At 46.1% G+C, this 11315-nt stretch overlaps 2 protein-coding genes across 2 annotated transcripts; both read right to left on the bottom strand.

Annotated features, from left to right (window-relative positions):
* Nucleotides 1-732: 732 nt before the first annotated feature.
* CCR75_009712 (uncharacterized protein) lies at nt 733-2377 on the bottom strand. Its single transcript, XM_067967751.1, has 2 exons — nt 1957-2377; nt 733-1899 (listed from the first exon to the last, which is right to left on the bottom strand). Exons 1-2 carry the CDS (start codon nt 2176-2178, stop codon nt 1246-1248), a joined length of 876 nt encoding a protein of 291 aa, XP_067818891.1. The 5' UTR covers nt 2179-2377; the 3' UTR covers nt 733-1245.
* A 201-nt stretch (nt 2378-2578) lies between these two features.
* Nucleotides 2579-2959, bottom strand: CCR75_009711 (uncharacterized protein; the record flags this gene model as incomplete). Its single annotated transcript, XM_067967750.1, has 1 exon — nt 2579-2959. One exon carries the CDS (start codon nt 2957-2959, stop codon nt 2579-2581), a length of 381 nt encoding a protein of 126 aa, XP_067818890.1.
* Nucleotides 2960-11315: the final 8356 nt, after the last annotated feature.

Raw genomic sequence — 11315 nt, 5'->3', positions numbered from 1 at the left:
AGCCGAATTCGTGGCTGCATCCGAAGTGGCAAAGGAGCTGCTGGGAATCCGTGAAATGCTGCGTGAGATCGGCATGGAGCCAGCACTACCAATGACGATGCGCATTGACAATCAGGCCGCCATTTGCCAGATCAACGGCGAAGCGACATCGACTAAAGCGAAACACGTCGACATCCGATTGAAGTTTCTCTGTGACTACGCTCGTCGCGGCGTGATCGAGGCTCAGCACGTGCGCTCAGAACTCATGCTGGCAGACTTGCTCACCAAGGTGGTCGATCCTCCCAAGATGGCGACGCTACGAGGGCTGCTACGTGTCGGCTAGTAAGCCAAGACATGGGACCCAGGTGCCCGAGGAGGAGTGTTGAAAGAAGTCGCTCTGTGTGAATCGCAAGAGTTGCATTGAAGATGCAAAAGGTCAGTATCGGGTACACTGAGTTCCAGTATGCAGCGGGAAAGGGAGAAGTAGACGACGTACGGCAGCAGTCGCAATGGCGTGGTGCGAACAATCGCGACGCGTGGAAGGATCGCGTGCCTGTAAGATCGTATGGTACGAGTGCAGAGAGATAAGTTGTGAATGCCAGAATCTTATTTGCCTTTTACAACGTATATGATGAGCTGTTTGAATCACCGCTAGCATTAATGTCCATCGGCACGTCGTGGTCTGACACGAGAAACGGTATCCTTGTTTTGTTTCAAATATCCTAATCAATTTTTCAATACAAAATTTGGTCTCAAATAATAGTCATCCAATATTCACAAGGTCTCTATTAACAAATTAACAAATTACCAACGACTTCGGAGTATTGTTCTGTGCACTATTTATTCGTGCAAAGGTATTTGTTTTTAATTGTAGCGGCGTTAAAAGGGGACAAATTTTGGTACAATATCGAAACATTTAGCAGCAATAGTGAGAGCATTTTAACAGTAAGCTTACAGCTTGCTCATTGTTAGTAGGAGCTGATGCAGCACCAATATGGCTTTTTCAGTGTAGAGCTGGGGAGAAGAGCACGGTGTACCGGACTGGGTCTTGCACAATAGCTGATGCTCGTTCTGCCGAACATATACTGGATGCGACTGGTTCGAGTAGAGTCGAAGGCGAGTTTGCCTTTGTGTACCCAAGGATTATGGGTGGCCTACTCCTAACAAAAAAATCCGTGTCTTGATCCAAAGCGATGCATCGATCAACGCATTCTTTATATACAAACACACAAATAATTTACATAACATATCCAGCCCGAGTCTTCTTTAAAGCAGACGGCGCGAGGAACGTTCTTCCGGCGACATTGGACGGTACCCGTCCCCTTCCTCCCCATCAAATGGCAAAGACGTCACCGTTCTCGCAAGTGTCGGCCGTGTTACCGTACTTCCCCTCCCCAATTGGATATGCTCGCTCGAAACGAGTTTCTCTCGCATGCCCGTCCAGCCCGATAAAGTCAGTTGCGGCAAGCGCGCAATCGCAGCAGGACGCTGTGCTTCCCGCGCTGCGGCCCGCGCTGCATTCTGTGCCTCCCGGTTCTCCAAACCTTGTTGCTGTCGCCGTGCGAGCTGGCGCTTCGCTAGCACCATTGCCAACACAAATAGCGCCACGATACCAATCACGAGCCCTGTCACCAACCGAAATTGCGCTCCATCGAGCGCTGGACTACACCAGTTTTCCACGATGCTATCGTCTCGATCAGGCAACGCACACGCCGCGATGCAAATGCATCCACTTTCACCCACACACAGCGCATTGGCTTCGACCTGCACTCCTGCGTGGTAGTCGCGGACCCATGTGGCTTGACAGGATGAGCACGTGGTGTCGTTGGACGCACAATAGTGAAATCGATCCATGGAGTACCCACCGACACTTGAGAGCATGTAAGAATTCATGCATTCGCCATAGGCACTCACGGCACACTAAAAAGGAACGAATCGTTAAGAACCAAAATATAATAATATCACTTTCTGACTCACTTCATGGCCATTCACGACCACGTTGAGACAGTCAAAGCACGAGCGAGGGCGGGAACAAATGCCGTTAGTATACCACGTACACGAGTCTCCGCTGTCGGTGGAGATGCGCTTGGGGGGTTCTACAAAGACGTTAGAGCCGCTATCGCTGCCAGAAATGGACGAATTCATGGAATTCAAGCCGCCGACGTCGTTCTCGGCGCTCAAGGAGCTCGAACCGCTCATTATCGCGGTGAATAGCAAGAAGTGTGATTATGGCAGACGCGGCTGCATCATTGACATGCCTCAAAAACTGGGCGAGATCCAATTAGTGCTCTAGACGTAAAGCTGAGAGACTTTTCGGAATAGAATTCGCCCATTTAAGTAATGCGACAGAGTATTTGAATTTAAAGAATGCTTTGCGGCGTCGAGGGATCATTATTTCTTAGCACCCCCCTCAGAGCCCTAACCGTAGGATTTGCGGTATTAAGAGTGCGGGATCGATGTGTATGGTGCATATTGCAATGATAAGCAAGACTTTCTTGCGGCGCTTATTCGGAGTACTGGAGGGTTGCGGAATGAGTTCAGCTGGTGCTTACGGCTGTTGCGCAGGCGTAGGCGGAGGTGGGATGCCTTTTTTGAGGCATTAAGCAAGATTTGAAAAAGAATCCTTTTTTATATATTCTGTACCCGTGAGAACCTTACTCTGACGCCCCACGGTGTTGTGAAGATGGTAGCCATTACGTACATATATCTCTGGCAACTTGTTTTTGAGCCAATGCGGCTCATTGAGCGCATTCATTTGAATAGCATCGATTACGACATCGTCCCACTTTTGATAAGGAGGCCCCGACTCGAGTGCCAGAAGCCACTCATTATACTTGACAAAGTTCATTTCATTATCTAGTCCACGATGGTGTTCCCTGTTAAGCTTCGCTCTCGTAAGCGCAATTAGCATCACACATGCACGTCCACGAGCGCAGAACTTTCTGCACATTCGCATGCCTGCATTATGATAAAAATCCATTTATATCGACAAACATACCATGAATTACTGACTTCAAAAGCTATACGGAACCATGAAATATCGGGTGCGAAGGCCTACCGATCAAAGTTTAGCAGATTAACTAGGTGACCACAGAGAATATAACGCAATCAAGTTTAATGCGTCAAATGTTCGCTGCCACCAGCCAAATAACAATAAATACAAGGCGTTAAGTACCAACTACAATGGAGTATTGTTAATTATTCGTGCAAAGGTTGGAAATTTGTTAATTTGTTAATTTATTAATAAAGACCTTGCGTATATTGGATGACTATTATTTGAGACCAAATTTTGTATTAAAAATTCGATTAGGATATTTGAAACAAAACAAGGATACCGTTTCCCGTGTCAGACCACGACGTGCCCATGGACATTAATGCTAGCGGTAATTCAAACAGCTCATTACTGGTATGGTGACAAGTTACTTATGTTATACCTCATCTGACTCGCTATTACCCCTCTTCCAGACCAAATCTTGCAGCTAGACCCTAAGGAAGTGGCTTCATTCGTTAATTCAAGATTTTACGAGAGAATTTTAATGAATCACGCCTCGGACACTCATTATAGGGAATTACCTTTCAGTGAACTTGGTGCGCATGTATACATCAATAATTTGAACACTAGCCTCACATCACCAACGAAGGTAGCGACCTACGTTAGCGGAAGTGCGCGCTATATTTGAAAAATGGACCGACATTACGAAAACCGAAGCAGATTAATATATTCGTGAAGGGTATACAGCCAAGCCAATGGCGTTAGACTTGGGTTCGAGAGCAAAGATCATTCTGACAGTACGCTTTGGAGAATGTTATTGGAAAAGACGGGTGACTTATTCCAGCGGTGCAGCAGCTTTTAACCTCTAATGATTGGCTTGGGAGTAGCGAAATAAATTTTCTTTGTGAATTCGGTAGGAAGTTTGACTTGTTATATCTCTGCATCGAAGATACCACAGCGAGTAGATACACAGCTCTTTTTATAAGGGCATGGGAGTTACCATGTAGTGCGATATCTCTTTCATCTCAAATGGAGCTCCCAATGATTTTACCACGCCACTATCGAGAGTATTACAAAAACACACAAAATGATTCGTAAGCTCTTCTTTAAACGCATAATTATCGTATACAAAGCAAAAACCAGTAGGCAGAAAGCTTAGTTTTTTTTAAACGAGCAAATAAAGATCCAGCAAAGTCACGACTAAAAGAACGCAATCGAAATAGCTATTCAATGGGACCTACAACGAAACCAAGCTAGCCCTTCATTCCCTTACTCGCTATCATACGCTTGTACGCTTGCCTTCTCTCTGTCCCGGTAGATACGCTAGCCCTTGACTCCCTTACTCGTCAACAAAAGCTTACCTTATTTTCTGTCCTGGTGGATCCACCAGCCCTTCGGACGCCATCACTTTAAGCACATCATCCGGCAGCACATTTGAAGAAATCGCGTTGCTTTTTTTATTGCTATCTGTAGCGGTGCGGCGAAAATTTAAATCGCCGTCCAAAAGCGCGATGGGATTCCAACGAGACTCGATAAAGTTGGCCAAGCATTGCGCCAACTTTTGAGTAAGAAACGGGTATGTGTCACAGCCCAGAGAGTTGAAACAAAACGTAAACCCCAATTTTGCCGTTTGCTCTCGTACGCACTCCTTTGTTCTTCCTGAATCGTAACCTGAATTAGCGTATTCGTCAGCAATTGATGCGTAATAAATGAATTTAGCGGGAGTCCTTGGAGTCTTTTTTTCACCCAAATTCACGTATATGCGAATGACGTCCTGGACCGATTTCATTCGAAGCGGGTTCTCCTGTTCCGAGGGAGAACGTTGAGCCACAGTTTTCTTTGCAGCTTTCCTCTTTTTATTCTTGTTTCTCTTTTTGGTCTTGCTTTGAAACACATATTTAGGAGAAAGTTTTCGTGTCACCGACTCGTTGAACTCACTATCTGTTCGAAATCGGTTTTTAACCTGAATTAAAATCATAGACACCATTCCATCCGATGCATTTCTCGTTTCGTCGATCTCCATGCATGACGCGTTGTCCGACTTTGAGCAAAACATTGGAATGATTAGATCGGTTCCGGGGGAAAATACCAGCAGCTCGACGCCCAAGCAAATACCACAAAGTGTCTTGATTTGGCTCTACTTGCAACTGCACAAAGTGAGTAAAACCCATTCGCCAGTCTTTCCATCGATATATCCAGGACTTGAAAATTGGAAGATTCTTCATTTTTTTCGAGCCTGCCGTTTTCTTAGAACTTATTGGTTCCAATTCACACACTTGTAGCACTGCCAGAAAAGAATACACTGGCACAAATGGAGCTTTCAGATTAAAGCTTTTGTACGATTTGCCATCAAATGCACATTTGTCCATCGCAAGAAGCAGCAAACTGCGAGCAACCATCTCGCCAATTCCACATGTGTCCACTGCCTCATCCAAAATCAATTTACGAAGTTGGGGCAAAATGTACTTTGCAAGTCCATCGTCGATGGTATACCATACTTTCATCGCACCTAGAGCAAGAACTGGATCCGACGCATAGCAACTGAGATAGCCATCCTTCTCAAAATTGGCATAGGCAAGTATAGCCATGAAATCAGCCACGGCCTGTGACGCTAGTGCCGACGTCATATGAGGACGTACTCCCAATCGGCACAGCATCGACGCAACACCATACATGGTCGTCTCATTGTATGCTACTTCATCGGGATTTGCTCCAAGCAGAAGCTTTTTCGCTGCTAGGAGGACGACCATCTTAACAGACTGCAATAGATCAATTGTGCCAACAGATTCGTTGTGGTACGTGCTCCACCACAACGGACGACCCATGCGCATCAAAGCGAGTAAAGCTTCCTCTTCATTTCCAAGCACAATCGCCTTGTATGCGGCGATATCGTGTGGTACCTCGCCACCTGCCATGTCGTCCTTTTCTTTCTCTTTGGCTTCTGCGTTTGGGTGACATGTGTCCGAGTCCGATGTAGATGTCTTGTTAAACATTTTTTAATGCGCATCCATCGTGTGCGTCAATACAAACGGTGGAAACGTAACCTTAACAAGACCTCCAGCATTAAAAGCCTCCGGGTCGTATGAAAGGGGAGGGGCCAGATCTATTACTTTTGAATTCGTGTCTATTAGCCCTCCAAATATCCCTCCTCCTCGCCAATGCACTCGTTAACAAGCACAAGAGCTCGACGTAGTATGTAACGGGCTAAAGTTGCCCTTATGTTACACAGTCCATGTTAAGTACACTTGGTGAATTCAAGGGGAAGGTCAAAAAGTAATTAGACCCAGCACTCGGGTGTGGTTCACATTTGTGAGCCAACCCTTGTGCATGTGATGCACATGGTGCATTCACATTAGGAGGTATGACGCCGAGCCTCATCCGTTACGCAAGCTTTCAAGAAAGATACGCTCGCAATACATATAAAATGATATCTATAGAGATAACATTTTAATTGGTAAAAATAGGTATTTATATTTAATTCTATTAAATATAAATCAGTCTGAAAACTACTTTTTACTTGGTAAGTGCGCACGAGGAGACGGATTACCGCTCCCGTAACGACACTTAACCAGAGTACTTAGTGCAATTGCTGAGGTCGCTAACGCGCCCACCACAACTACCTCACTGCACGCAAGAGAAGCTGGTTAAACCGCTTCCTTGCTGTGATATTGAGCACTACACTCATGAGCGTAGTGTCCTAACTTTTGATAGTGATTGCATTTCTGCAATCGCTTATTGCTCGAAAAGCGAGGTCTCTCGCTTTCGATGTAAGAGAGGTCCATAGGTTCTGGACCTCCTAACTCGTGTCGTCTTGGAGGATATGTTGACGAACTAGCTTGAGCCTGCCTCAAGCTAAAGTCCTCCTGTTCCGCAACGAATATTGCTTCTTCAAGCGTATCCAGTTCCAAGTGGAACAGGCGGGTCTTTACGGGACCATCCGTAAGACCTTGCATGAACACCGTAATCAACGTATTTTTATGACTGGGTTATTTGTAGTACAACTCGCGAATAGTCGTATGTGCTGGGCATAATTGTGACATCATGCTTGCCTTGCTTGAATTTTAGAAGCTCTAAACGAGCTCTGAACCCAGCCCTCGGTGGCTCAAACGTCTGTTGGAGTCGGGTTTTAAAAGCCTCTAGGGACCCAAAGACGTATGGTTCATGCAACTTAAGGCCCAATGCCCAAGTTTTGGCACGACCTGCCAAATTTGATTGAGCGAATGCGACTCGCATTTGCTCGTCAATGATGTGACATGCCCTTATGGTATCGTCCAACTCGACAAACCATCTCAAGAGGGAGTCTCCTTCGACTCCCCTATACTTAGAGATGTCAATCTTTAAAGTTTCGGGACGACGTATTGGCGTCATCCCAGGTACAGGGGTCTACTATACCTGTTGTAACCTCAACAGTTGTTCCCGTTGAGGGCCTTGCTGATTCAGCAAGGCTACTATTACCTTCATCTTGTCAAGTTCATGTTGTATGAACTTGGCGATTGTTAAATGGAGGGCATCCCTGTCCAAATTGGACAGCAATGCCAAGATTTCATCGTTTCCTACGGTCGAACTCATTCGTTCGTCGCACTCCTTTTTATGTCACTTAGAAAGGAGAAGCTTTCAGGGGAAACGTGATGCATATTCCCACTATCATCTAACATGTCCATGTTAGATGTGGGAATTGTGGTTGTTGGGCCGACTACAAAATGCTACCAGGTGTAACGGGGTACTATGACTTGTACTGTTTCAGTACAAGTCCACTTCGCACTGCTTCAGTTGCGAGAGATGCCCTACGTTATTTCACGTACACTAGTACGTGCAGAAGAAGACTTCGTTATAAGGTAACTAGCTTAAATAGGGTAAAATGAAAACTTTATTGATATAATTAAGTGTGTCTTCTTCTACCTTTGTAAATGCTAACTTAATTATAATCTAATACTAAACATGTAGTTGAATTCTCATCTCTATCTTATCTGTAACTTTCTTTGATTACCTCTGGAGCTTATTAGTCTGCGGAATAAATAGTTATAATGGCCTATACCTATTTAAGGAAAAGAATTTTGATAATTACTTTATAAAGTAATATCCTCCAAATATCATCTACCTTTTTAGATAATATATTAATTAACAACCTTTAAGTGTTAATTTCATGTAACGATAAACCCCGTTTCAGAGTCGGTATACATGATCCAGGAACAAGAGAGCTGCTTCCTTGCCTGTGATCGATGTCTTACATGGAGCTAAATGAACCACTTTGCTTAGTCTGTCTACAAAGACGACGAGCCCCGTCCGATTCTTACGATCGTGCGGCATGCCAAACATGAAGCCCAGACTTACTGACTTTCAATAATCCGTTGGAATCGGTAGCGGCTATAGTGGTGCACTGCTAGATGGTGCAGGCTTAATGCGCTGACACTATTCGCAAGAGCGAATACAGTTGGCCACCCATTTATATAGGTGTGGCCACCAAAAATTCTCTGACACTCGTAAGAATATCTTTACACAGCCCAGATGTCGACTAAACGGCGCATCATGTAACTTGTGAAGAATCACCAGCTTGAGATCTGTGTCGTGAGGAACACAGATTCTCAAGGGATCACAAGGTGACAGCTGATACCATAACAGGCCATCGCTGTAGCTAAAGCAATTTTGCTTAGCTTGTAGGTGCGACGAAAGGGAAACCTTTCGTCGACCAAAGTGATCCAACTGCAGCCGACAATGATCGTCCTGACTGTATCTCTATTTTATCTCAGAGGCCAATGAGCTCGTCACGTAGTATGCCTTTTTGGCTACCAATTCTGACGGCTGACATTGTGGTTTCGAACTAGACACACTTTCCTGGTATCTAACTTCAAAGTCTTGTCTGCGCGATAAAGCGTCAGCCAATCCATTCGACTTACCCGGCTTATATTCAACTTTGAAATTAAATTCAGAGAATAATGTGAGCGATCTTGCCATTCTAGGCGAGAGGTGCGGTGAATTTATTGCGGTCCGCAGTAATGCGTGATCCGTATGAACCACAAATGGTTCGGTGCCCAGAAGGTGCACACGAAACTTGACAAGAGCATACTTTATTGAAAGTAGCTCTTTGTCAGGCACGGGTAATTCAGTTCCGCGGCTTTTAATAGCCGGGACTGATAAGAGATGACACGGTCAACGCCGTCGTCATCCTTCTGCATGAGCGCGCTGCCGATTGCAAAATTACTTGCATCGCAGACGACGCTAAAGGCCTTTCCGCGTCTGGCAATGTCAAGACCGGTGCCTCAACAAGAGACTGCTTCACTGATGTGAACGCATGTTCTTGTTCTTTCAACCAAACCCATTCTGTGTCCTTATTAAGGAGATCAGATAATGGTTTAGTTTGCTCCGCATAATTCTTGCTATACTTATGCAAGTAATTAGCGAGCCCTAGGAATTGGCGCAAATCCTTCACATGCCGTGGGATTGGCCATTCCTTTACTGATTTTACCTTGTCTGGGTCTGCTCGTACACCTTGCGTACCTACGATGCAGCTCAGCACAAGTATTTCAGGGACCCCTATGACGCACTTTTGCAAGTTGTCGTACAATTGGGCGTCCTTTGTATTCTGCAACCCAGCGTCCAACTGATGCTTGTGCGACTCTATTGCGCTCAGCCCGTCCTCGGCCCTAATATGCACGAATACATCGTCAAAGTAATGGGGCGCGTAGGCACGATGCTGACGTATCACGTGAGCCACCAATCGGTTTAATGTCACTGGTGCGTTTTTCAAACCTTTGGGCATAACAAGCCACTCCCAAAGCATACCGCTTGGGGTGCTTACTGCCGTTTTGGCTTCATCGGACTCTCTCATGAGTACCTGATAGTAGCCATCCTTCGAATCCAACGCGGCGAAAATAGTTGACTTTCTTATCGAGTTCAACAAGACATCTTTCCGCGGGATTGGCGTTTGCGCTGGTACTGTTTGCCGTGTTCAGCTTATTATAAGCATGAACCACGCGCCATCCACATGTGGCTTACGCACACAAAAGGTCGGGTTGCAGTGAGGCGATTTGCTCTCACACACATGTCCCGCCTTGGCTCGCTTGTCGAAGAACTCATCGATATAATCAACTTGTTCTTTAGGCAACGGCCATTCCTGGTCACACAATACTTGGTGCCAGGTTCGAGGTCTATTTCGTGCCCGATCCGTTTATCTGCTGGTGGGCGGCTCTACACTTCTTCTAGGAACACATCGCGATGTTTCCATAGAACCTCAAAGAACGGCTGTCTTTCAAGGCATCCCAGCCTTGAGCAGCGTACCGCTTCTTTTTGTCCGTTTCTAGGACGCTCTCGTCCATTGTGGACGACGAGCAGCAGTCCACCAAGTTCTCTTCTGGAACTGGTGTGACTATTTCGTGGATCTTTCCTTCCGTTAATTCGGCAAGGAGCAGATCCTACGACATCTCCGGAAGATTTACTATCTCCTCGGCATATTTAGAGACTTGCCGGAGCACCTCAACTGAGGATGCCACCGCGATTTCGTCTTTGTCGGCCTTGAATATCTCGTTCGAAGGCCCGTCCTCTTTATTAGAGAGTGATCCAAAGGTCACTCATTTAGACGTGCCTTTGATCGTCCTAATCTGTCGGGTACTCGTTTTTCGAGTCACCACGACCTTATTCTGGGAAGCGGGTGCCGTTGCACTCCTGGCTAACGCACCCCTTCCAACCGCACCAGGCTCTTGGCACTGTGCCGGTTTATGCGACGCATGACTTCTTGTCAGCTCGCCGTCTACTGCCACAGGCTCTCGGCTCTGTGCAGGACATTCGGACGCATGACTACTTGTCATCGTCCTATTCACTACCTCAGTCTCCACGAGCTGGGTAGGAATTGGTGACGTTTGACATCCCGTCAACGCACCCTCAACTGTGTTCGACACGACATCAGTTGCATAGGCCTCTCGCAGGAGCACATCCTTTCCGGTGTCCTGCGTAGAGCTCGCAACTGTGCGTGTACGCCAGTCTTTCCATGGTTGGTGTTTTGCCAACCATGGCATGCCTAGGATGAGGTCATACTGACTCTCCATACCTAGCACTGTGAACTTCTCTTTACAAGAGAAGTCACTAAAGCTGAAGGCGAGTTCTACCTGAACTCCCTCAGACTTTACGAGCGCGCCGTTCGCTAAACGAACGATCGCCTCTTCTCGCTTGTTATCCTAACAAAGTGACTCAAACATCGCCGGTCTATTTCTTAGAGCCGCGAGTTTCACAAAATTTTGCGATGCACCCGAATCCACTAGGAGGGTCATTACCTGGTCATAGCCTCTTACATGCGTGCTAAAGACCAGCAGGGTTGAGTTCCGAGATTTTGAGACCTCGAGGACTATGCTAC

This window comes from Bremia lactucae, linkage group LG6, assembly GCF_004359215.1.
Source record: "Bremia lactucae strain SF5 linkage group LG6, whole genome shotgun sequence".
NCBI classification, from domain to species: domain Eukaryota; phylum Oomycota; class Peronosporomycetes; order Peronosporales; family Peronosporaceae; genus Bremia; species Bremia lactucae.
Note: the sequence above shows the minus strand (reverse complement) of the source record. Positions and strands in the feature narration are given on the sequence as shown.

Excerpts from the sequence above, each read along its gene's own strand:
- CCR75_009712 (XM_067967751.1), bottom strand. The coding sequence starts at position 2,178 with ATGAGCGGTTCGAGCTCCTTGAGCGCCGAGAACGACGTCGGCGGCTTG. Across the intron at positions 1,900-1,956 it reads TGGTCGTGAATGGCCATGAA|TGTGCCGTGAGTGCCTATGG; the intron begins GTGAGTCAGAAA and ends GTTCCTTTTTAG.